This window comes from Perognathus longimembris, chromosome 7, assembly GCF_023159225.1.
Source record: "Perognathus longimembris pacificus isolate PPM17 chromosome 7, ASM2315922v1, whole genome shotgun sequence".
NCBI lineage: Eukaryota > Metazoa > Chordata > Mammalia > Rodentia > Heteromyidae > Perognathus > Perognathus longimembris.
Window position 1 is genome coordinate 77,373,306 of NC_063167.1, and position 27,158 is coordinate 77,400,463.

At 42.0% G+C, this 27,158-nt stretch overlaps 1 protein-coding gene and 1 non-coding gene across 4 annotated transcripts in view; one reads left to right on the top strand and one right to left on the bottom strand.

The window, feature by feature from the left end:
* Positions 1 to 1,765: 1,765 nt before the first annotated feature.
* The window catches only part of Alg14 (ALG14 UDP-N-acetylglucosaminyltransferase subunit), a 76,663-nt gene continuing 51,270 nt past the window's right edge, over positions 1,766 to 27,158 (bottom strand). For 2 of the 3 annotated variants that reach the window (XR_007211685.1, XR_007211684.1), the window contains exons 4-5: positions 2,002 to 2,600; positions 1,766 to 1,782 (exon numbers count right to left, since the gene is read on the bottom strand). Coding sequence is in view for 1 of the 3 variants with exons in the window: in XM_048352007.1 (XP_048207964.1) it covers positions 2,370 to 2,600 (231 nt within the window). In the remaining 2 variants the exon portion in view is untranslated. Of the gene's footprint in view, positions 1,783 to 1,997; positions 2,601 to 27,158 lie in introns of those variants that run through there. The other variant, XM_048352007.1, reaches the window with a different exon arrangement.
* Positions 21,291 to 21,416, top strand: LOC125355832. The gene has a single exon (XR_007211759.1). It is a non-coding gene; the product is annotated as a U6atac minor spliceosomal RNA (small nuclear RNA).

The window sequence follows — 27,158 nt, forward strand, 5'->3', positions numbered from 1 at the left end:
TTTGAATGGTACAGAAGGGCGGAAGCCAGACCAGGCAGGAAAGTCCATGAAACTCTGATCTTCACTTAACCAGCAAAAAGGTGGAAGTCAGGGACATTAATAAATTATACAGGACTCTAGGGGCATGCACACAGAGTGAGACCAAAGGGGAGGAAGACAAAGGCACAAAGCCTCTGTGCCTCTGATCATTTACATGATTTATATGATATTTATTGAAATGAATTCCAGGAAATGGGAAAAAAAAAGGTGGAAGTGAAGGTGTGGTTCAAGTAGTAGAGCACTATTCTCCAGTAAGAGAAAAGTTTTCAAAAGCCAAGTCAGAGGCCAAGGCTCTGAATTTAAGCATCAGTACCAACATACATACACACGGACACACACATGAAGGAATGAATGAATGGGTGAATAAATTCACCCTGGGGAAACTAGGCCCCTATAAGAATCTCAAAGCAGACCCCTCTAGTTCCACAACTCCAGGACTGAAATCAGCCAGCATCAGCAGTAGCACCACCTGGCACAGCATGAGTGTAGACAAAATTATGGTCACCCTTTGAGACATCTCCTGCTTGTTTCTCTAAACAAAATCTAAGTCACTGCCCTGACGACAGAGGAGGTATTCTACGAAACAAGAAAGCCTTGATCAGCCTCAGCATGTTCACTTTATATCATTTTGGGTGATGGTGTTTCATTCTTTTTTTTTTGTTTTTTGGTCAGTCATGGGGCTTGAACTCTGGCCTGGGCTCTGTCCCTGAGCTCAAGGCTAGTGCTCTACCACTGAGCCACAGGAGCCACTTCTGGTTTTCTGGTGGTTAACTGGAGATAAGAGTCCCATGGACTTTTCTGTCCAGGCTGGCTTTGAACCAGGAACCTCAGATATCAGTCTCCTCAGTAGGTAGGATTACAGGCATGAGCCACCAGCACCAGGCAAGATCACACCTTTTTTTTTTTTTTTTTTTGCCAGTCTTGGAGCTTGGGACTCAGGGCCTGGGCAACTGTCCCTGAGCTTCTTTTGCTGAAGGCAAGAGAGCATTCAACCACTTGAGCCACTGGGCCATGTCTGGCTTTTATGAGTAGTTTATTGGAGATAAGAGTCCCAAAGAATTTCCTGCCTCTGCCATCCTCAAATCTCAGCCTCCCGAGTAGCTAGGATTACAGGCATACACCACTTGCCCTGGGCCTTTCAATTTATTTCTAACAATTAAATTATAGTCTGGCAAACAATTCATAAAGCAAAACTGAAGAATGAAAGATACTTGTTCATGGTCAAGGGCTGAGAAGCCTGTGGAGTGCAAGCTGTCATGAAGCCAGCTTCACACAACCGCTTCCTTCATGCAGAAGAACTCAGCAGGACCATCAATTATTCCACATGGGAAATAAAGCTTACTGCATCAGATAAGAAATGAAGAAATAACCTTTATTTTAATGATGCAGAATACTGCTTAAAAAAACAAAAGCCGGGCTGGGAATATAGACTAGTGGCAAGAGTGCTTGCCTCATATACATGAAGCCCTGGGTTCAATTCCTCAGCACCACATATATAGAAAAAGGCTAGAAGTGGTGCTGAGGCTTAAGTGGCAGAGTGCTAGCCTTGAGCAAAAAGAAGCCAGGGACAGTGCTCAGGGCCTGAGTTCAAGGCCCAGGACTGGCAAAAACAAAAATCCACAGGATAGGAAATGTTGCTTTTTATTTCATCTACACATATATTTTTTCTATTTCATATAAACTTAGATTAAGGAAAAAAATACTAAAAAATTTTGTATGAAAACTTGCAGGTAGTGTTTCATACTTTTTTTTTTTTTTTTTGCCAGTCCTGGGCCTTGGACTCAGGGCCTGAGCACTGTCCCTGGCTTCTTCCCGCTCAAGGCTAGCACTCTGCCACTTGAGCCACAGCGCCGCTTCTGGCCGTTTTCTGTATATGTGGTGCTGGGGAATCGAACCTAGGGCCTCGTGTATCCGAGGCAGGCACTCTTGCCGCTAGGCTATATCCCCAGCCCTGTTTCATACTTTTACCTAAGAAGAAATTTGATGTACAGAGCCATAAATATTTGATATGTACTATTTATTAACATTTTAATAATTTTATGAGAGGACCCCCTTACTCTCTCCTTTCTTCCCTCTTACCCCCCTTCTTAAATGGGGATTTGCTATGTAGTACAGGTTGCCCTAGAACCCACATTCTTCCTGCTTCAGCTGCCCCAGTGTTTGGATTACAGGTGTGTACCATCACTCTGGCATCTCAGTTTCTCTAGTGAGTTATTTGTATATTATTTTACTCTTGATCATCAACAATTGTTAAGGCTTTCAGAAGCCTTTATAAGTGTGTTAAGTCAATATTGTTGATGGCAAAATTCTAAAGAAGTAGTTGCCATTGGTCAAACAATTCGCCCAAGGTACACAGATTTGGGATACTTCTCCTTAAGAGCTGGCCACTGAACAATGAAGTAATCCGTGAGATGGAATAGAATCTTCCCAGACAGGGATAACGTTTCCACTCGGCAGATGCTCTCAATGTAGACAAGGATCACCTTCTTTATCCCGAGGATTCCAAGCAGGAGGGCGGATATGCAGATAGGAACACATGTTCCTGGTCCGTTACACAACACCTTAAAAAAAATTAAAGGAGGCACTTTGTACTAAGACATTCTGCACATTAAGAGACATATGTATTCATTCAGTAAGTGTTTCTTGGTGAAGAATCAGGATTAGCAGACAGAGCATGTGGAAGCCAATGCTCGTGGAAGCCCCAGGGGCCTTGACTCTTCTGGTCACCACCTCTGGACTGTGGGTCAGTTCTGAACTTCTAACTTTTAGCTCAGTGCCTGGGGCTCAAAGACATGTGTGGTTCTCTGCAAATCCTGAATGTCACCCAAATATCCTGAAACAGAGCATATTAACTAAGATTCATTCAGTTTTCTTTCTTTTGCTATTATACTTTTGCGGTAGGAAAAAATGTCTTTAGTGGACTATCTTGTAGGATATGAAACCATTTTCAGTGTGACTACCACATGAATGAGATTTCTCCTTTGAGAGGGTTTCATCTGTGCTTAAAAGCCAGCTGCTTGAAAGTCTGTTAATTTTTACAGAAAGCTACTGCCAAAAAAAAAATTTAGTTGACTAACAACAAGATAAACAAAAAAATTCAACCCATGGACTGACTGCAAAGAATTTTTGTACGTCTGAAGAAAATGAGAAGATGGGGGCTGGGAATGTGGCCTAGTGGTAGAGTGCTTGCCAAGCATGCATGAAGCCCTGTGTTTGATTCCTCAGCACCACATAAACAGAAAAAAGCCAGAAGTGGTGCTGTGGCTCAAGTGGTAGAGTGCTAACCTTGGGCAAAAAGAAGCCAGGGATAGTGCTCAGGCCTTGAGTTCAAGCCCCAGGACTGGCAAAAAAAAAAAAAAAAAAAAAGAAGAATGGAAGGAAGGAAGGAAGGAAATGAGAAGATTCTTTCTTTACAGACTTTGTTGATAAAATAATTCTGTAATATGGAGGTTAGATCTGTCCAGTGCCATCATTGGCTGTTTAGGGGTGTCAGACTGACTCCATCTCAGATTAGTTAAAGAGAGCAGAAACCGACTCCATCTTCACTAAGATCTCCCCCACCCTATCCAGGGAAGTTCCCCTTCGCTGTGATAAGATTGTGTAAACTACTTGACCACCTGAGGCATGAAGGTTCAAGCAATGTTCAAGGTTAAACCTGTGCCCTCCTATGAGTAGGCATATCCACCTGCATCATGTGAGCCCCGCCCAATCCATGCGCCAATTCTAACTAGAATGATAGGTTGGTTCAAACAGATACTGTGAGACAGACTGTAACTCCATTGGCCACCTGCGTGTAACCTGGCATACTCTCTAAGTGTTGTAACCTCATTGGCCACCTGCGTGTGGCAGGCTTGACCATGTGGTGTTTGCCCGGAGCGCGCGGTCCCAGCTGCGGCCCTGGCTGGCTAGCCTGCTTTTTACAAATGCTCCTGAGTCTGGGCCGTGACCCTGGCCAGTCAGTATACTTTTTACTTGAGACTGTTTCTGAGTGGGACTCTTGGAGGTATGGGGGAATGCCCCACCCTCGGACCCCATTACATTGTGGTCCCCTCCCTTAGGGGGACCCCATTACAATTCTATTCTATTCTATTCTATTTATTTATTTATTTATTTATTTATTTAATTTATTTGATTATTGCCAGTCCTGGGGCTTGAACTCATCAGGGCCTGAACACTGTCCCTAGCTTCTTTTTGCTCAAGGCTAACACTCTACCACTTGACCACAGCACTACTTCTGGCTTTTTCTGTATATGTGGTACTGAGGAATCAAACCTAGGGCTTCATGCATGCTAGGCAATCACTATACCACTATACCACATTCCCAGCCCCTATTATTATTTTTAGAGGAAAAAGAATTTTACCTAATACCTTAATAATATGCTCACACTGACCAAATTCATAATACCTAACAAACCATTTTACTTCCCAAACCTTAAATTTGGAGGTATGTGGTGGTCTATGCCTATTGACATGATCTGCAATGTCACATGACCTTTAAAAGGCCATGTGCACAAGACTCTAATAGTGGGATAGGCATCCAGTAATACTGTTTGACCATCTCAGCAATGTGTCCTGGAGACAGACAGATACTCCTGCCTCCACATGGGCTGCAGTCAGGGTTGCAAAACTTTGCTGAAAGTGGTCCGTTCTGGACTCCACCCACCTCACCCCCACCCCTGCATGACCACCAAGAGCACCATTTGCGGGCTGGGAATATGGCCTAGTGGTAAAAGTGCTTGTCTCGTATACATGAAGCCCTGGGTTCGATTCCTCAGTACCACATATATAGAAAAAGCCAGAGGTGGTGCTGTGGCTCAAGTGGCAGAGTGCTAGCCTTGAGCAAAAAGAGGCCAGGGACAGGGCTCAGGCCCTGAGTTCAAACCCCATTACTGGCAAAAAAAAAAAAAAAAAAAAAAAAAAGAGCACCATTTGCAAAGCTTTAGGAAGAGTAGGTAGCATAGCCTGTTGTTTTTTTTTTTGGGGGGGGGGGCAATCTTTTGTCTATTTTGCTGAAGCTCTTTACCTACAATTTAAATAATTTATCTTGAATGACCATCTACTCCAGACTAGGTTATTCTTTTTTATTTTGGTCTTTTGTGCTGGTACTGGCTTGCACTTAGGGCCTGGGCACTGTTCCTTAGCTTTTTCTTCTGCAAGCTGGCGCTCTAGCACTAGAGCCACACCTCCACTTGTGGTTTTTTGTTGGTTAATTACAGATAAGAGACTCATTGACCTTTCTGCCTGGGCTGGCTTTGAACTGAAACCCTCAGACCTGTCTCTTGAGTAGCTAGGATTACATGTAGAATTCTAAAAACTCTAAGAATGTCAGGCACTGCTGATGGTTTGGAGCATGAGGTGTGTAAATGTATTTAGTTATGCACCAGGGGTGCTTAGTGGGGTCTATGAGGGGCCAGACAGCAGGGATGACTCCGTTCACTGTCACATGTGTCCAGTTGACAAGCACCACATATTAAGTACTTCCCTAAGCCCTGGACTATTTGTGTTGCTTTTTTCAATCTTCTTTTCAACGATACAGGACAAAATAAAATTACAGCTAAGAAGGCAAGGAGCTCTTGCTGAACCTTGAATGTTACAAAATGATTTTCACATTTGTTGCTTTTTTAAAGTATATAGCCACATATGGCTCATTTTAACATCTGGTTGACCCTCTATATACAAATTATTCATATATTTCACTTTTTGGTGTTTTGAGGCAAGGTCTCCTTAGGTACCCTAGGTTAGGTTGGAACTCACTATGAAGTCCAGGCTGGCCTCAAACCTGTGACTCTCATGTCCCAGCCTCCTGAGTGTTGAGAGATTACTGGTGTGTGCATGATTGGGGGTTGGTAGGAGATGCACTAAAAACCTGACACAGACTAGAAGTAGAGTATAACTTAAAGGCATTTTGTTTGTATATCTGTTACACATGTTCATGTTTTGAGTTACCTTAATACAAAAGTCTCAAGTGTAAGAAAATCGCAAAATTGTAAATTAAGTGGAAAAGAAAAACAGACGAGTACCAGTGGTTTACACCTGTAATCCAAGTGGGAGGGATTGTAGTTCAAGACCAGCCTGGGGAGACAGGCAAGCAGTCTGGGCAGACACCCAACAGCTGGGTGCAATGGTACATACCTGTCATCCTAGCTAGATGGGAAGCTGAGACCAAACACAAAAGGACCATGAGATGTCCATCTCAATAAATGAAGCTGGGTGTGGTGGCATACACCTGGTATCCCAACTACAGTGGAGTATAAAATAGGAGTAACAGGGGCTTAGGAAAAAGCAAGACCCTATTTCAAAATAAAGGGTGCAAAAGAGGATTGAAGACATGGGTCAGCTGTGGAAGGCCTGCCTAGCAAGTATGTGTCCTGAGTTCAAACTCCAGGACTGCCTCTGACATATGCAAGGGCCTGGGTGACCCTCAGCACTGGGGAAGAAAGACTTGGAAAAAGAAAAGGCAAACAAATTTCAACCACTTAATTAAGCAAGGTTTTGGTTGTAGCAGCCTAGATTTTTATTTTAGTGTGGATTATGGAGATTTCACTATTCAAAGCATACCAGAGAGATTTATTCCAGGTACTGAACAACAACAACAACAACAAATACCCACTGAGACAGCCTGCATAAGGTAGATGTTAAGTAATATAATGGTTGGAGCTGTCTTATTATAAAAACATTTCTTTTACATTTCTGTAGTGAATGTAGGACCATGTCACCTCTCCTCCTCACTACGGTAAGCGCCATGTGGGCAGAGGCTACTTCTCGGATGAACTATACTCTTCACCTGGAACAGAGAAGGCTGAAAGGAATGAGCAAGGAAGTGAAGCACCTTCCTTGTTTATCCTGTGTGGAGTCAAATGCTTCTGTTGGACAGACTTGTCCACTTATAACTCTATTATACACATTGATGTTTTTTCCTCTACCCGCTTCTCCTTCCTCTCTTCCTCCTCAAACCATAATAGTTAGGATTACAGGCATGAGCCATCAGTGCCCGACTCATTCTCTCTCTCTCTCTTTTTCTCTTTTTGCTGGTCCAGAGCTTGAACTCAGGTCCTGGACTCTGTCCCTGAGCCTCTTTGTGATCAAGGCTAGCACTCTACCTCTTAAACCACAGTGCCACTTCTGGCTTTTTCTGAGTAGTGTATTGGAGCTAAGAGTCTCACCAACTTTCCTGCCAAGCTGGCTTCAAACTGCAGTCCTCAGATCTCAGCCTCCTGAGTAGCTAGGATTATAGGCATGAGCCACTGGTACCCAGCTTTCTCCTTTTTTAAAACTATCCCACAGCTGTTCACCTTTTTCTCGGGGAAACCACTGTACCCCTTGCTCTCAATATGAGTATTTGAGTAGAGCTGACTCCACATCTGGTTATTAGAAGACTCATGACTCCAGTCTGAGCAATCAGAGCATGGAATTCCCATGGTGAAAATCAGTGGCTCGGAGAAGAGGACATAATTCAGGCAGAAACCACAAGTTTTAGTGGGCTGTCTGCTGGAGCTGCTGAGAGAATGGTGCCTTTCCTACTGTTTGGAAGCCATGAGATGCATGGACCTGGCACTGCCGACATCTTGTTTACTACCAAGTGGAGAGCTTGGAATGAAGCCATCACAGAACAGGGCAAAACAGGGCGATGAGGACACCTGGTCTTGAGGCAGCACTGAAGTTCCAGCTTTGCCTGAAACAAACCAGATCTCTCCCTACCCTTGCCAGGTATGTGAGAAAATGAACATACTCTATTTTTGTGTAAGCCAGTTTGAAATAGGATTTCTGTCACCAGTAATAAAAGGCACACTAAATGACACAATCCTTTATTTTGTCTAACTCCTCAACTAACCTCGGACAATCTACAGCGTCCACCAGCAGGTGTTCAATATGTCTGCTGGATGCATGACCAAATCAATAAATAAAGTTCTCCAAGAGGAGGAAGCCCATGAGATACACTAAAAATAATGTAAGTTATGGGTCTAGAAACTGGAAAGAGGCCAGGGCTACTTGAAGTATGAAGTCATGGAGGCAGATGAGGCATATCAAGAATCAAAAACAATTCGAACAGGTTTATTGTTCTGTAGATCTGGGTCATCAAAGGCCAAGTCCTCCTGGCTGAAATAACATTGGTATGTATGGAAAGATGTGTTTATCTTCTGCAGTCTGGACTTAACTGCTAACCCAGCAGGGGTACCTCTCTCCTCCTTCTCAAGTAACTTGGGGTCTCTGATTGGTTGTAGGGCAGAGATCATATAGTTGAGGGTGATCCAAGACAGAACATGTGACTGTGAGCCATGGGGAGTTCAGCTAAGGATTCAGTCTTGAGGCTAGAAAGAAGCAGAGTTTAATGCTGTGTCACAGGCCTGAAAAATCACTGTTTCTTGCTAATGGATGTGGAAGCTACAGAGTCTGGGAAGGTCAGAACACAGCTTCAGGGGAGTTTCATCATGTTCCATGAGCCACAGATAAAGAGCCAGAGGACTAGGATCCATGGTCAAAATCTGAGCCAACCCAAATAAGCAAGTTAGATGAAGGTCACAGGTGTCAGCAGAGTCAATCCTTCTGCTTACAGAAAACTGGCTACACCATGCAGAAAGGCAAAGGGAGAGATGAGGAGGGAAGTGAATACTGTAATAAGAAGCAAAAGGAAACAAAGCACTTTATGAATGGCTTGAGAAATAGGAGGAAAGCCACCAAGTCCCTTGTCTAGCCTCTAAAATATGAAAAAAAAAAGGCAAATGTGTATATTGCAGCCAGCAAAGCTACAAAGATAAAGAAAAGAGATCTTTAGATTTAGCCTCCAATCTGAGGATTCCATTACTCTTAGTAATGGCAACTTAGTGTGTCATGGGGTTAAAATAGGGGGCATGCTGCAGAAGGGAAGCTGAGAAGGCTTACAGAAAGGAGCCAATGATGAGTGGAAACAAAGTGAGGCAGAAAGAACTAACAGTACCTGCCAAAACCTTTATCTGGTTCAGTCCATCAGAACAGTGGATGGTGAGGGATAACAAGAAAAGAATGAAGATGATGAGGGCAACAAAGGCGAGTCAGGGAAGAACACATACCATTAGAGCAGTGGCAGGATTTCCTTAGGCAAGGCTACAAACTCTGGGCTATGAACACAGGAAGAGACAGGGTGAAACATGGGTCAAAATTACTGGCAGAATACACCCAGTGACCATTCCAGGGTATGGAAAAAATAGGGACCAGATTACATCCAAGACAAGAAGAGGGCAAGAGCAATGGGGCAAAAAGCCTCCAAAAATGGAACAGAGAAGCATCAGACAGTCATCAGGGAGGGAAGAAAAGGCAGTTGCAGGGCAGGTGTCTCTGCCACTAGGTGGGAAGTCTGGGGAAGGGCAGGGCTCCCTGTCAGCAATCAGTGGCGGTGGACAGCAGGAAGGAAAAGAATGTGTGGCAGATGGGATGACGTTTGTGTTTGGCTGAGGTTATGGTACACTGCATTTCTTCCTTTTTGTGTATATTTAATCATCTGAGTAGTAAGAAACAGAAACATCTAACTATCAAGACAAACATGAGAGAGCTAAATAAATCCTAAGCAACTGAATCACTCTCTAAGAACCCCAGCATCTTCTATGATCACACCACTAAAGGGAATTTTCTGAGTTGTCATCATTGTGTACACAACGTTCAGAGGCCTGCTTTCCCATTCATTGCATAGATTCTGTCCCGCGCTTCTGTGAAGGAGTGAGCTACTCCACAGTGGGAACATGCCATAGCCTATTTAGACACTTCTATTTTTATACTGGGAACCATATTTAATGATTTCTACTACACTGACATAAAAAATGGCCTGAAGCTGACAGCAAGAAAGAGAAGTGATTGTTTTTAGGTGAACATTAACCTATCAGCGAAAACACACTACCCCTCGGTGACTTTTCTACTTCTCTTCATCTAGACAAACACCTTTCATCTTCTTCTAAGCCATTCCCAAAGGTAAGAAAGTTACAAACTGGGGTTTTTGTTTATTGTTTGCTTGCTTTTGGCCTTGCAGTCTGTTTGGCTTTTTTGCTCAAGGCTGGTGCTCTACCACAATGAGCCACGCCGCCACTTCCAGCTTTTTGTTGGTTAGTTGGAAATAAGAGTCTTTCAGATATGTCCACCAGGGCTGGCTTCAAGTCACGATACTCAGATATCAGCTTCCTGAGTAATTGCTATTACAGAGGTGAGCCACCAGTGCTGGGCTCAAACTAGTTTTTATCTAGACTAATATACTAATCTTTTAAGAGTAATGAGTTTATTGTTGGCTCCTCAAATAGAAGTTACTTGAATTTTGCTTGTAGACAACTTAAACAATTTTCATAACTTAAAAACAAAATCTTCCTCAATTAGTCAGCGCTCTGAAGAGACTCCCTGTTTGTGACTCCATTCCACTGAGGTTGTGTATGCACACAGTTCATAGAGAGGCTGAGTAGGAGCTGGGAAAGGAGGAGATCCTGCCATTTGTGACACCATGAATAGAACTGAAGAGTCTGGTCAGGTTCAGTGAAGTAAGTCAGGCACAGAAAGAAAAACACCTTCTGGGGCTAGGAATATGGCTTAGTGGCAAGAGTGCTGGCCTCCTACACATGAAGCTCTCGGTTCGATTCCCCAGCACCACATATATGGAAAACGGCCAGAAGGGGCGCTGTGGCTCAGGTGGCAGAGTGCTAGCCTTGAGCGGGAAGAAGCCAGGGACAGTGCTCAGGCCCTGAGTCCAAGGCCCAGGGCTGGCCAAAAAAAAAAAGAAAAAAAAAACACCTTCTGTTCTCACCTGTGTATGGAAGCTAAATAAAGTTGATGACACAGAAGCAGGAGAGCAGAACATAGGCCATTAGAGGCTTCTGCAAGGGGAGAGGGAGAGGGTAGGTAACAGGCACGGAAAACACAGCAGAGGAAAGAAGCAATTCTAATGTTACATAGCACAGGAGAACTATAGTAATTATATATATATATATATATATATATATATATATATATATATATATTTTTTTTTTTTTTGGCCAGTCCTGGGCCTTGGACTCAGGGCCCGAGCACCGTCCCTGGCTTCTTCCCGCTCAAGGCTAGCACTCTGCCACTTGAGCCACAGCACCGCTTCTGGCCGTTTTCTGTATATGTGGTGCTGGGGAATCGAACCTAGGGCCTCGTGTATCCGAGGCAGGCACTCTTGCCACTAGGCTATATCCCCAGCCCCAGTAATTATATATTTTAAAATAACTTCACCAGGAACTTGAAGGCTCCCAGTATAGAGAAAATGATAATAATTATTACACATTTTAAACATGTTTTGAATTACCTTATATTCCACAAATGAATAAAAATGTTAATGACTTGTTTTCAAATTTAGTTTTTAAAAGAAGCTGAATAACATGGTGTTTATGGACCAGGACTTTGCAATCATGTTGACGTGGGTTGGCTGCTTTATGACAAGTGACCCAGCACAACTTATTTATCCATCCATGCTTCAGTTTCTCCATGGAACCATTTTTTCAAGAAACAATTTATTGAGCAAAGACAATATGACAGGTACTGTTCTGGAATTAGGGATGTATATCTTAATGAAGTTTACTCTCCAGTAGGTCACCAACAAAACAAAACCAAAGATAGGCATATGATGATATAATACAGAGCAGAAGTGGACTGAGTTACTGAGGGGGAATGAAAGGTCTGGGTTGGGACTATAGAGGAGGGGAGCCTCAGATGGGATATTATCAAGCAGAGATGTTGAACTGTATATCAGAGCTTTGAACTTATCTCCTAGTGAATAATGTAAACAAAGAACAAAGATGCAGACTTAAAACAAAGATGGGATTGGCTCTACTGTTTTGAGGAGGGGTGTGGTCAATCCAAACTTATTTTCATCTTAGCATCTGTGATGGTAAGGTGGGGAATGTTAGGATGGAAATAGCAATCCAATCAGAACCAAATATAACATGGTAGACTGGATCTGCTACACAGTGCTTCTGTGTAGATTAAGTAAATTAGGTAAAGTTTTTTTTTTTTTTTTTTTTTTTTAACACAGTGCCTGGCAAGGCAAAGTGTCAATAAATAGTGACTATTGCCAGGTGCTGGTGGCTTATGCCTGTAATCTTAGTTTCTCAAGAGGCTGAGATTTGAGGATCATGGTTCAAAGCTGGCTGGAGCAGGAAAGTCTGTGAGACTCTTATCTCCAATTAATCCCCAGAAAAACAGAAGTAGTGCTATGACGTAAAGTGGTAGAGCACTAGCCTTGAGCAAAAAGAGCTCAGGAGAAAATGAGGGAAGGGGTGACACTGTTCAAAAGAAATGTACTCAATACCCGACTTACGTAACTCTAACCCCTCTGTATATCATCTGTATAACCAAAAGGAAAAAAAAAGGGCTCAGCAACAGTGACCAAGCTTGGAGTTCAAGCCCCACAACCAACAGAAAAATAAAAAGTAATAAATAGTGGCTATTATACTCTACCACGAAGTACAATAGTGTATAGTGGAATTGAGTGTTGTGTGGAATAAAGGCTGGAGACAGGACACACAGAGAGATTAAATGCACTGTTCCAATCTTCTCCTCAGGGTCTGTCAACTCTGTTGCAGGCACAGCTTTGATCTGGCAAGATTTATCCCTACCTTCCAAGGATAGTACTCTAACCATCTATTTCAGTCCATTTCTTGTCCAGTGATATTGTTTACCTTTCTTGGTCAGTGCCAAGTTACACTCATATTTAAAAAATGATAAAAGCACATGACCTCTAGCAAGGCTAGATTTCTGGATTTCTACAGGTGGTAGATTATTCAAAGATTGCAGTTTCTCCCCTGAATCTGTCCTGCTCTTGTAATGTATTTCTTAGGCTGTAGCCAAATGGCCTTGAGAGTCCTTGGACAAAATATGGTGAGCAAGCCAGATGACATGATAAACAAGCTTGACTTTGTTAACTTCAAAATAAGAACTGGTGATTTTTGCTCTGGTTTGGGGAATGAGACTTCCCAAGGTATTTGTGACCTTTCTAATTTGAGGTTTGGACAAGGGTAAAGGGGTAGAAGCTAAACAGGTGCCAGATATCTAGCTCTAATAGCTCTTCCACAATGCAGGGACAGATAGTTAACTTGTGTTTTGTTTTGTTTGTTTTGAACAGGGTCTCTTTATTAGCTCAGGCTGCCCTCAAATTCACAGTCTTCCTGCCTCGGCTATCCGAATTACAAGCGTGTGCCACTATGCTTGGCTTCAGCTGTGGTTTTGGTACATGTTAGTGACATGCAACAGACCTAAGACTGTTTGGACATGCCAGTGGCTGTATCTACAACTGTAGTATAGGGTAGGCCAAAGTGATCAGTTATCAGTGCTCACATGAAACTGGTACTTCATTTTTCTGCCATCATAAAAAAAATACACAAATAAAGTAAAAACCTACAAAATCCCTTTGTGTCAGAATGGCTAGGCTGCATCTGCTTAGCGTCGTCACTAAAGGCCAGCACCAGGCTGAGTCAGGGTTTTTCAACCTTTCTGGCTACTTCTACTTTCATCTAAGGAAAGTCAATCTTTTAGTTTTCCTGTTTCCAGGACCAAATGGGTCAAGGTGACTATTTCCTCCCACTGGTCTTCTTTTGGTTTCCTTTGTACCTTCAATGTTTTCACCAAGGTCTTTGAAGCTTAGGAATGTGGTATTTTCCCCATGCCTGTACCCTGCACTCACAGCTCTCTGAAGCATGGGTAGCTAACGTCAGAAGTGACCTTCAGGAATCCTTTAGTTCACTCTCCTTTCAGACTGACATTTACTGGGCACCCGCTACCTGCTAAACATGGAGCCTAAAGTGTAGATCTTTTTTTTTAAATTAAATTTTATTGACAAGGTGATGTACAGAGGGGTTTCAGTTACATAAGGTAGTGAGTACATTTCTTGTCTTATTTGTTACACCCTCCCTCATTTTCCTTTCCCTTCCCTAGTTCAGATAAGCATATATACAATACCCAGTGTATCAAAATCATATACAGTGACTACAGGGGGTAAGCCAAGGGAAATTCACCTAGTACATTAAACATAATGACAACAACAAAATCCTCCTGTTTCCATCTCTTGGACTTCATTTTGCTAAAGCGTAGATCTTAATAATCATGGTAGTTCCCCTTTATCTGTCCCAAACCTCAGAGAATGTTTGAAATTACAGGTAACACCAAACCTATATACTTTTATGTTTTTCCTATGTATGTAGACACATGTATACAAGTATGTATGACAAAGTTTACACAGTAAGAAGTTACAAGCAATAACCAATAATAAAATAGAAAATTATAACAATGTACTGTAGCTCTTAGCAACTTCAATATTCATTCCTCCCTCCCTCCCCTCCCCTCTTTCTTTTGTGCTGATACTGGGGCTTAATGAGGGTCCGGTGCTATCTCTGTGCTTTTTTGCTCAAGGATGGTATTCCATTACTTGAGCCACAGACAGTGATCACTCTGGCTGTTTTTGCTTCTTAATTGAAGATAAGAGTCTCATGGACTTTTCTGGCTGGGCTGGCTTCAAATTATGATAATCAGATCTCAGCCTCCTGAGTGGCTAGGACTATAGACACAAGCTATTGACACTGGGTTTCATTTCTTAAATTGAGGACTTTCCTTTTGACTTATCCAAATTGCCAGTGCCACTAATTGTTTTTGAGTCATGACTGAGTAAAATAATGATTACTTAGACACAATCACTGTAATACTGTGACAATCTGATAAAAAAGAAGCCTACACAATGACTAGTGGGTGGGTAGTGTATACAGCATGAATAAACTGGATAAAGGGAAGACTCATATCCTAGGTGGACAGAAGGGACATGCAGAATTGGATCACACTACCAGAAGAGTGTATAATTCAAAACTTATGAATTCTGTATTTGCGAATTTTTTTCATTTCACATTTTCTGATGAGTTGACAATGAGTAACTGAAATCATGGAAAATGAAATATTGGTGGAGGAACTACTGAATCTCATGTAAATCTTACAATAGTATGTGAGGGAGATGTGGTTACCTTCATATTTTAGACAAAGGGAGGAAGACACAGAAATACTAGTGACCTAGGCAAGATTCCATTGCTAGTTAGTGACTTAGCTGAGACTCAAATCCAAACTAGTCTAGGTTTCTCTTTAAACTACACTGGCTCACTTTGGGCCAGCCAAATGGATTCAGTGTTAATGGAAATATGCTTAAGGTTTTGTGTGTGTGTGTGTGTGTGTGTGTGTGTGTGTGTGTGTGTGTGTGTGCTATTCCAGGGCAGATTATGACATAGAACTTTAAAAGCAGCTATTACTAAATTTTTATAGCTTTACTAGTGGCAGATTATTAACATGCTATTGGACTAAATGTATTACTTTTGTCTGTGACTAAAATACCTGGGAGAAACAACTTAGGAGAGGAAAGACTTAACTTTGCTTATGGGTAGGAAGGCTCAGTCATCATGGTAGAACAAGGCAGTTTACCATCATGTAGTCAGGAAGCAGAGAAAAGGAGGTACAGAAGTGACCAGGAAAAGGCATAGTCCCCAAAGATAAGGCTCAGTGACCTGCTTCCTCCAACTAGGACCCACCACCTACATTCTACTACTCCCATCCTATAATAAATTCATTATTAGCTTAGGGCCTTCATGATCTAATCCTCTCTGGAAGGCCCTTACCGCCCCCCCCCCCACATTACCCTATCCAATCAAGTTAACAATTGAGATCAATCATCATAAGAAAGCTTTTTTGTAAAGAAAGTGAAGTGGTGACATGGCTAACATTAAAAGAGAGAGAGAGAGAGAGAGAAAGAGAAAGAGAAAGAGAGAGAGAGAGAGAGAGAGAGAGAGAGAGAGAGAGAGAGAGAGAGAAAGAGAGAGATCAACCAGGAAGAACTGGCTTGAATGGAAAGTAATTAACTTCTGACTTCTGTCTTAAGTAGGTTAAGTCTATTTTCCCTGGGATCCTTCCTTAAAACTTTTGCACATGAACCTATGTAATAAATTCCTTTTTGCTGAATTGAAAACTGGTCTGTAGTGCTCCTCAGATATTTTATGAGCAACTATTTTTATAGCATAAAAAATTTTAAGAGGGCTGGGAATGTGGCTTAGTGGTAGAATGTTTGCCTAGCATGCACAAAGCCCTGGGTTTGATTCCTTAGTACCATATAAACAGAAAAGGCTGGAAATGGCGCTGAGGCTCAAGAGGTAGAGTGCTAGCTAGCCTTGAGTAAAAAGAAGCCAGGGACAGTGCTCAGGCCATGAGTCTAAGCCCCAGGACTGGCTCCCCCCCAAAAAAAAAAAGTTTAAGAATTTCGTATAGAGAAATTATCTAATTTCTTAATTCTGAACCAAAAGGATGTGGAAGAAAAACATTGTGTGATTCTGGTGCACATGTATGTGTGTACACATGTGTGTGTGTGTGACAGAGACAGACAGATAAACAGACAGACTGAGACAGAGGCTGAGACAGACATAGATAATGCTTGCAGACCAAGAAGCAGAGGTAAGAAGACAGAATCTCACACATTTGGATCCATTAAGCCACTGGTAAATATCTTGGTAATGTTAAAGAATACGGTACTTTGGATCCATGAATAACAGTGAGGGTGCTCAAAAGAACACACACATTACTCTGTGCATTCAGGCTCTCAGAGATTATTTTCTTTAGATTGTCTACATGTTTTCCAAAACTAAGAAGGAAAAAGAAAAGAGGCACCATACTCCCTTCCACTCAGGTCATCTTCAAAGGTATCCCATCCTGTGGCATCTCTACTAAAAGCATGTGGGAATAGTTTACTGCTCATACAACCTGACAATTGAATCGGTGGCAGGTGAACAAGCAAGGACTCAGCTCTGGGGTTCAGTTTGTCAGCAGCACGAGAGTAAAGCCTCTGCCAGTACCGTCTTAAGGGCAGGGGCAGCAAGTGAGAAGCATCTTGACTCATCAAAAGCTAAAATTTGTTCAGGAAACAAACTACCAATAGGTCGTCACTGAGGTAAGAATACTAAAATGGTAGTGTCTATCCTGCCCCACCTCCATTTCTTGAAACAGGAGTTTCTGCCGGATGGCAGGCAAGAGGGAGCATGTGAGGTGCAGCAAGCTCAAGGAAGATCTAGGTGGAGTATACACTTAGGAGCGCACTGCTTAGAAGGACTGGCTCCATCACTTCCTATCTGCGTGACCTTGAGCTTGTTAGCTCACCTTTCCATGCCTCTGATCATCTGTAAAATGAGGATCAGAGTGGCAGCTCTCTTGTGGTGAGGATTAAGGGAAAGTCTGCAAAGCACTTAGATCAGAACATGTTACTCCCAGTTTCTCAGCTCAGGGTGGCCCTACAAATACCAAAAGCTAGATCTGAAAGCTGAAGGGAAGAGAATCTTTGTGGCATATGTATGGCTGGTGTCCTTTCAAGCTCCACAGTGGCTCTTTGATTGAATTTGCTTCCTCCCCCCAGGCCCCCACCCAAGTCCGCAGAGGGCACTGCCGGGCTACAGTCCAGGGCAGTGGGTTCTCAGGTTCTCTTTTAAGAGCCTTTTAATGGAAAAAGAGATGGGGAGAAAAAAGAATAAACCCCTACTTTGTGTGGCTCAGCTAACAGGACAAATAATGGACACCAAGTTATTTACTAGTAGAACTTCTCAGGGTGAGATTTAAAGTAAGATTCCATGAAAGACTGTAGGTAGTCCATTCTGGGGTATAAAAAGAAATTTTCTTCGCCAAGATGAAATGGCACTTCCTGAGTCTGACAGCACGTTTCCAGGGAGAGTTAAGTGCCACAGAGCTCCATTGCCACTGCTCCACTGTTGCCCAGGACTCTGCCTCCACTGGCTGTTCCCCCTCTGGCCTGGCCTGCTAGCCCAGCATGGTGTGGGGCTTTGAAACAGAGCTGCTGGGTCTGGAAATAAAGCCAGGCTCACTTTGATTGAGGGAAATATTGGCACTGGGGCAGCTGGAAAGGGAACAGGGACAAGGGGCTCACAAGTGCCACAGAGCAAACTGTAAATTCAATGCTAATTAGAAGCAAGTGTGTTAAAATCCAGGCTATAATTCTAAACTAGCACCAGCCCATCACTTTGAGTTGTCTCATCTCCAGGTCTTTATTGGGTAATCTATGCAGGAATTCAGTGGCCATGTCCCGTGGGGAAGGGCATCAGGGCTGGGTGCTACATCTCAGACCATGGGGTTTGGTTCCTATCTTGTCCACGGAGTCATCAAACTATGAGGCAGGTCAATTTTCTTTCTTATATTCCAGTTGTATTTTTCAAAGTGGGGATAAAAATGGCAGGTAACTAACAGAGTTGCTGTGAGGATTTTTCTCAGCTGGGAAAAACAAGCCAACAAAGCATTCACACTCTAGAAATGTGGTATTGAATGGAGCCTCTCTCATGTGCTTTGCACAAAACATGTGCACACAAGTTTCAAAGGGAACATTAAGAAACTTAGATGTCTACAAGTGCCGGCCAATTTAATATCTCAGAAATATATTCTCAGCTAATAATATGTGTGAGAGGCCATGCATTATTGTCCTTTGCTGGACATAGGTACAGCCAGTTTTGTAGTTATAAAGTAGACTTAATTGTTTCAAATGCTTTCTTTGTGCAAATTAATGAGTTTTGGAACATGTAAGCCAGGATTAGCGAAGATTTGGCCAGTCTGAATTAATTCAAAAGCTCTAAGAGGAGCAGTATTCCCATATCAAAACAAAACAAAACAAGATGAAACAAGTCAAAATGAAATAAAGCAAAGCAGGAGTGAGGCAGGGGAAAGGGAACAAGCTGGGGGTTAGAATGAGAAGAGAAAGGGGATGACAAATATATACCAGGCCTACAGATGGGTGATTCTAGGTCACGCCAGTCCTGATCAAAGAGGATAGTTCACACTCTGCACTTTGGGAAAGGGCCTTGTTTCAGGGAGTCTTGGCCATATTATGAAGTAGCTATGAATGGTGCATGCTTTCTCTCATATGTGGGAGCTAGATCTAAAATACAAGTAGACATGATAACCTATATAGGACTCTAGGCATTCACACACACAAAGAGACTAAAAAGGATACTCTTAGGGGAGTATCAAAGGTATATATAAGCTTTCTGAACATTGAAAATACTATTTATTGAAACAAACTCCAAGAAATAGAAACATGGGATTTTTGTCGTTATTGTTGGCAGTGGTAGTGGTAGCTGTTTTTGCCTTTTTTTTTTTTAGGGAGGGCAGCGGGGGTGGGGGGATACAGAAAGGGAGAAAGGAAGGGTGAACAAACAATTATGCTATTGAGTATACACTATGGGAAAGTGAACTGTGTAACCTATGGGCAGGAAAGCAAAGGAAGGGGTGACATTGTCCAAAAACAGAAGTGTACTAATTACCATATTTATGAAATGGTAACCCCTGTATACTATACTTTAATAATAAAAATAAAATTATATTATAAAAAGGAGGCACCTGTGATTACCTGTATTTTATGGCTGATAGTGTAGACAAGCAATATTCACTTTGCTTACTATGGTTAAGTGTAACACAGAGGAGAGAATGTCCAGACCCCAGAGGGAAAAAGAAGGGTATCTCCACCTTCTCACTGTGTTTCTCCGGGGAAGAGCAGCTAGATTAACACTGCGTTTAGAACAGCAGATGCTTAGTCAGCAGCCTAGGAACTTATTCCTTTTGTGAAATTTAGTTTGGCTGTACCCTGACTGCATGCTGACAGAACCCAATCTCACTGAGGACAGAAGTTCATAAACCTCTGGGGCTGTACATGTAAGGCATACCCTCCAGTTCCACTTTTACCAGTTGATAAAGCTAATAATTTAATTCTGGCATCTTACTTATGTCCCTCCCTCCCTTCCTTCCTCCCTCCCTCCCTCCCTCCCTCTCTTCTAATGCATGGGTGGTTCATGCCTGTAATCTCAGCACTCTGAAGGCTGAGGGAGGAGGACTATGAATTTGAGACTAGCCTGGGCTACATAGTGAGACCTCAAATAAACCAAACCAAATAACAATAGCAACAAAAGATATAAGGTGAGAGCTGGGCCTGTACAACAGCAGCCTGTAGAAACTAAAAAAGATACCCTAGTGGAAACAGTTTGGGGAGTCAGATGACAAGAGTCCTCTGCAGTAATGACAGTGTCTACCCCTCTTTACCACACATGTCACAGAAGGGAGAAGGGGGGAGGATCGCTCAGAGGCAGCCAGTCCTAACTGAGCTAGTACAGTTGCTTTTTAAGAAGATCTGACAGAACTCAGCTTGGTTGTCCACAAGCACCACATAAAAGCAGGGTTGTCTGTCTTGCGAGCAGTTTTCTTGTCCATGTTTAAAGGCCGGCTTATTCTTTTTTCCCCTCTGTGGAGAGGCACACAAAGAATTCTCTGACCCATTGCATCCACTGAGAATGAGTGAACACAGTAATGTTTTCTGGAGTGGCATTTACTAGATGAAAACAGTGAAATCAGAGCAAATCTTCCAGTACAGGGAGAGTGAATGTGAGGCTTTACACATTTAGCAGAGAATTAACTATGAAGTTAAAAAAATTTAGGAGTAAGTTTTATATTGCAAACAGCATTTAAGGTGTAGGAAAGAAAGGCTATTTTTTTTTTTTTTTGGCCAGTCCTGGGCCTTGGACTCAGGGCCTAAGCACTGTCCCTGGCTTCTTCCCGCTCAAGGCTAGCACTCTGCCACTTGAGCCACAGCGCCGCTTCTGGCCGTTTCCTGTATATGTGGTGCTGGGGAATCGAACCTAGGGCCTCGGGTATACCGAGGCAGGCACTCTTGCCACTAGGCTATATCCCCAGCCCCAAGAAAGGCTATTTTTAAGCATGGAAACAATTGAGACAGGCTAGGTAAGAATAGACATTTTCAGCTCAAAGCCACAGCAGTGTTAGTGCAACACACCAGGGGTGCTTGTGATTGTCCCCACCCTGGATAGAAGGGGGAGGTGATGCTTCCCCATGCTGTACTTTTTAGAAGGCATAAATTGGGAACCCAAACACAGATTTTCCCAGGCAAAGGATTTCCCATAATGGGCACAGACTTTAAAGGCACAGTGGTTTTATTTTACATTATTGTTTTTGGTGAATGCCTTTAAAAGCACCAAATAAATTGCAGGGGCAAGTAGATCACCTTTTCTTTGTCCTCTGAAGCATGTTTTCCATGGATTAATTTACTTCTGTTAAATGTTTGACAAAACTGGCCAGACTTTCCAATAAAATCCATTATTATTAGATCATAAAATCTGTCCATTAGACAGTATTGGCAGTGCTGGTACCTTCCCAGTAATGCTTAATGTGATAGGCTGAACAGATTCAAAAAGCTAATGATGGTGTTGCATGAAAGGAGAGAAGATTAGCACTCCCCTTGACAAGGATGGAAGAGGCCCTTGGGCCTGACAACATGCATACAGTTAAGGCATTGCCACCTACTTCGTGGCATCTAACCATCGTTTTTGCCCCTCTGTAGACGAATGGATCAGGAAAATGTGGTACATATACACAATGGAATTTTATGCTTCTATCAGGAAGAATGACATTGCCCCATTTGTAAGGAAATAGAAGGACTTGGAAAAAATTATACTAGGTGAAGTGAGCCAGACCCAAAGAAACATGGACTCTATGGTCTCCCTTACTGGGAATAATTAGCACAGGTTTAGGCAAGTCACAGCAGAGGATCACAAGAGCCCAATAGCTATACCCTTATGATCACATAAGATGATGCTAAGTGAAATGAACTCCATGTTATGGAAACGATTGTTATATCACAGTTGTAACTACTTTCAACGTCCCATGTGTATCTGTAGCTTCTATCATTGATGATGTTCTTGTATCACTTTCCTGTGGTTGTATCTACACTATCTCTGTAATCTTATCTGAGTATATTGGAAACCGTGTATACTGGTATTAGAACTAGGAAATTGAAAGGGAATACCAAAATCGAGAGACACAAGGTAAAAAAAGACAAACAACTACAAAAGCAATACTTGCAAAACTGTTTGGTGTAAGTGAACTGAACACCTCGGGGGGGGGGGGGAAGGGAAAGGGGGATAAGGGAGGGGGGAATGAGGGATGATGTAATAAACAGTATAAGAAATGTATCCAATGCCTAATGTATGAAACTGTAACCTCTCTGTATATCAGTTTAATATTAAAATAAAAAAAAATAAAAATCAGGAATGATAAAAAAAAAAAGCTAATGATGGAGCTGGGAATGTGGCTTAGTGGTAAAGTGCTTGCCTAGCATTCATGAAGCCCTGGGTTTGATTCCTCAGCACAACATAAACAGAAAAGGCCAGAAGTAGTGCTGTAGCTCAAGTAGTAGAGTGCCAGCCTTGAGCAAAAGGAAGCCAGGGACAGTACTCAGGCCCTGAGTTCAAGCCCCAGGACTAGCAAAAAAAAAAAAAAAAAAAAAAAAAGAGCTAATGATGCTGCTTAATATTGTAAGCTTTGCTGGCTTTTTTAGAAAATAAATAACAATGACAAACCCCTCACAAGACTTACAAAAACAAGAAGAGAAGAGACTCATATACGTAAAATCAGGGACTCCACCGGAAAAATTACAACAAATACACAAACAATCATATTCAAACATATTCAAACATATTCAAACAATCATAAGGAACTATTTCCAGAACCTCTACTCACTAAAAAACAATAATTTTACAGAAATGGATCAATTCTTAGAGAAGTATAAACTGCCCAAACTGAATCAAGAAGAAACAAATCAACTAAATAAACCAATAACTTACAGCGAGATACAGGGGGTAATCAAGAGCCTCCCAACAAAGAAAAGCCCAGGCCCAGATGGATTCACCAACGAATTCAATAAACCTTTAGTGAGGAGCTAATACCAATACTCCTCAAACTCTTCCGTGAAATAGAAACAGAGGGAGAAATCCCAAACTCATTCTATGAAGCTAATATTATACTCATCCCCAAACCAGGCAAAGACCCAACAAAAAAAAGAGAACTACAGACCAATATCACTAATGAACATAGACGCAAAGCTCCTCAATAAAATATTAGCTAACAGGATCTAGAAACTGATCAAGAAAATTATACATCATGACCAAGTAGGCTTCATCCCACAGACACAAGGATGGTTCAACATCTGTAAATCAATCAATGTAATTCACCACATCAACAGAACTAAAATCAAGAATCACATTGTTATCATAGTCGATGCCCAAAAAGCCTTTGACAAAATAGAACACCCATACTTATTAAAAGCTCTGGAGAGAACAGGAATAGATGGAACATTCCTCAAAACAATAAAAGCCATATACAACAGACCAACTGCTAATATCGTATTAAATGGGGGGAAAAATCATTCCCCCTAAACTCAGGAACAAGACAAGGATGCCCACTCTCCCCACTTCTTTTCAACATAGTGCTGGAATCCCTAGCCATAGCAATAAGGCAAGAGGAAGACATCAAAGGGATCCACATAGGCAAGGAAGAAATCAAGCTATCCCTATTTGCAGATGACATGATCTAATATCTGAAGGACCCAAAAAACTCAGTCCCCAAACTCCTACACCTAATAAACCATTATGGCAAAGTAGCAGGATACAAAATCAATCCACAAAATTCAGCAGCTTTTCTGTACACCAGCAATGTACAAGCAGAAAAGGAAATTATGGAAATAATACCATTTATAGTAGCCAAAAAAAGAATAAAGTACCTAGGGATCAACCTAATTAAAGACGTGAAAAACCTATTTAATGAGAACTATAAAAATCTAAAAAGGGAAATCAAAGAAGACACAAGGAGATGGAAAGACCTTCCATGCTCATGGGTAGGCAGAATCAATATAGTGAAAATGGCCATATTGCCCAAATTGTTATACAAATTCAATGCAATCCCCATCAAAATCCCAGCTACATTCTTCACTGAAATAGAGAAAGCAACCCATAAATTCATATGGAACAGCAAAAGCAGCCAAAGCAATTCTAGGCAAAGAAAGCAGTGCAGGAGGTATCACAATACCAGACTTCAAGCTCTACTATAGAGCTATCACAACAAAAACAGCCTGGTATTGGTATAAAAACAGACCTGAAGACCAATGGAATAGAATTGAAGACCCAGAAATAAAACCACACTCTTACAGCCAGTGATATTTGACAAAGGAGCTAAAGACATACAATGGAAAAAACATAGCCTCTTCAACTGGTGCTGGGAAAACTGGGCAGCCATATGCAGAAAACTCAAAGTAGACCCTAGCCTATCACCATGCACCAAGATCAACTCAAAATGGATCAAGGACCTCAACATCAGACCTGAATCTTTGAAACTACTGAAGGACAGAGTAGGAAAGACGCTAGAACTTATAGGCACAGGAAGAAACTTCCTGAATAGAGTCCCAGGGGCACAACAGATAGGGGAGAGACTCAACAAATGGGACTACTACAAAATAAAAAGTTTCTGCACAGCTAAGGACATAGCCACCAAACTAGAAAGACAGCCAACCATATGGGAAAGGATCTTTACCAGCATAGCAACAGACAAAGGCCTAATATCTGTCATCTACAGAGAACTCAAAAAACTAAAGCCCCTCCAAGCCCAGTAAACCAATTAGGAAATGGGCAAAGGAGCTAAAGAGAGACTTCACAAGAGAAGAGATAAAAATGTCAAAGAAACATATGAGGAAATGTTCAACATCTCTGGCAGTAAAGGAAATGCAAATAAAAACAACCCTGAGATACCACCTCACTCCAGTTAGAATGGCCTATACTCTGAACTCAGGCAACAACAAATGCTGGAGGGGGTGCGGGGAAAGAAGAACCCTTCTCCATTGTTGGTGGGAGTGCAAATTAGTACAACCACTTTGGAGAACAGTATGGAGGTTCCTCAAAAAGCTCGACATAGACCTACCCTATGACCCAGCCATACCACTCCTAGGATCTATCCTGAACAACAGGTCCCAAGATATCAAAAAGACATCTGCGGGCTGGGGATATGGCCTAGTGGCAAGAGTGCTTGTCTCGTATACATGAGGCCCTGTGTTCAATTCCCCAGCACCACAGATATAGAAAATGGCCAGAAGTGGTGCTGTGGCTCAAGTGGCAGAGTGCTAGCCTTGAGCAAAAAGAAGCCAGGGACAGTGCTCAGGCCCTGAGTCCAAGCCCCAGGACTGGCCAAAAAAAAAAAAAAAAAAAAAAGACATCTGCACTTCCATGTTTATCACTGCACAATTCACAATAGCCAAAATATGGAAACAACCCAGATGCCCCTCAACAGATGAATGGATCCAAAAAATATGGTACCTATACACAATGGAATACTACATAGCGATTAGAAATGGTGAAATATTGGTATTTGCAGGGAAATGGTCAGAACTTGAACAAATAATGTTGAGCGAGACAAGCCTAGAACACAGAAAACGAAGGGGCATGATCTCCTTGATAGATGACTGTTAAGGTGGAGGGAGGGGGAGACAGTAGAGACCAGGTCTGGGAAACCAAAAACTTCTTGTGAAATGGTATTTCCCACAGGTTTGGGTCAGCGACCCTACATTATGTAACTAAAACCAAACAATTACTCAACATATAAAGGTCAAAAATAGACCTCTCAGTGTATCACAATAGCTCAAAAGCTATGTATCTACGTTCATATAAGACAAGGATAAGCAAACTCTATTGTTGACATTACATTTAAAGCCCTAGGCGAATTTCCTTTGGCGTAGGCCACATGGCTACTGTATATGTTTTTGGTACACTGTGTATTGTATATATGTCTACCTGACCTAGGGAAGGGAAAGAAAAACAGGGTGTAAGATATCACAAGCAATGTACACACTGCCCTACTATGTAACTGTACCCCTTTTGCACAACACCTTGTCAAAAAATTTTGTTTAATAAATAAATTATAAAAAAAGAGGAAAACTAAAACAAATATTGTAAGCTTTGCTTTAAATATCATAGAAGCATTGTATTTAATCCTTAATATCTTGTGTGTGTTTGTGTGCATGCACAGGCACACATGTGCATGTGTACACGTCAGTCCTGGCTCTTGAACTCAGGGCCTGGGTGCTTTCCCAGCTTCTTTTGCTCATGGCCAGGGATCTATGGCTTAAGCCATGACTTCAAGTCTGGCTCTTTTAGCAGTTTTCTAAGGGAGATAAGAGTCGCATGGACTTTCCTGCATGGGTTGGTTGGGAATTGAGATCCTCAGATTTCAGCATCCTGAATGGGTAGGATTACAGTCATGAGCCACCAGTGCCCAGCAATCCTCAATAGCTTTATGGGGTAGTTACTATTACCTCGATTTTATAGATAAGAAAACTGGGATTTAAGGGATTAAGGACTTTGCCTAAAACCACATTACTACTATATTAAGTAAGAGTTAAACTCTGGCCATTGACTCTTAAAGACTATTTAACTTGTACTCAAGAAACTCTGTGTGTAATAGAAACCACAGGCATACAAAGAAATAAAGATGATAGAAATGCCACAAAACAGAGATAAGTTGACCCTGGTGTAGGAAGATCTCATAGAAGAAGAGATAAGACAGTTAGGAAAGCCCAGGTGAAGATGGAAAGAGAGGAGAAAGCAGGACAATGGAGGAGGCAGCATCAAGGAAGATTTATTTCTGAGCCAGAAGCAAAGTGGTCTGGTGAACTACTGGATATGTATGGTGAGGAAGATGGGCCCAGATGTACTGGCTTTTTACACAATTGTCCAGTTTAAGACTGAGAATGATGGCGGTAAACACACTGAGAGCAGGGGTAGGTGGGAAACAGGAAGATATCTTAGTTCATGTTTGGAAAGCTATGTGAGATACATAAGGCAATGCTCTCTACCATACTTCTCTGATAATCCCCAGCACCTCTTCTACCAATACTAAGGAAATTAAAAGAGGAACAAAACTAGGTCCCATGTTGCTGGCAACCATATTCTGCAATACTCGGGACTGCCTAACACAACAAAGCTCTGTTGTACATCCAATGTCTACTGGGCACCCGTGGGGGTGATAATCACTGTAAAACTGTCTGAATCTAAAACTCAATTTTGTTTCACACAGAAAGAAAAATGTATCTTTCAAATATACATTGAACTGTCCTGAGTAGAGCCTTCATGGAAAACAGAGGAAAGATTATACTTTGTTTTCTTTGGAACTTCATGAAGACCTGTCTACTGCTTGTTATATTCATGGGCAGCAAAGATACTCATCATGCTTGAGTAATCAAATACAATGAA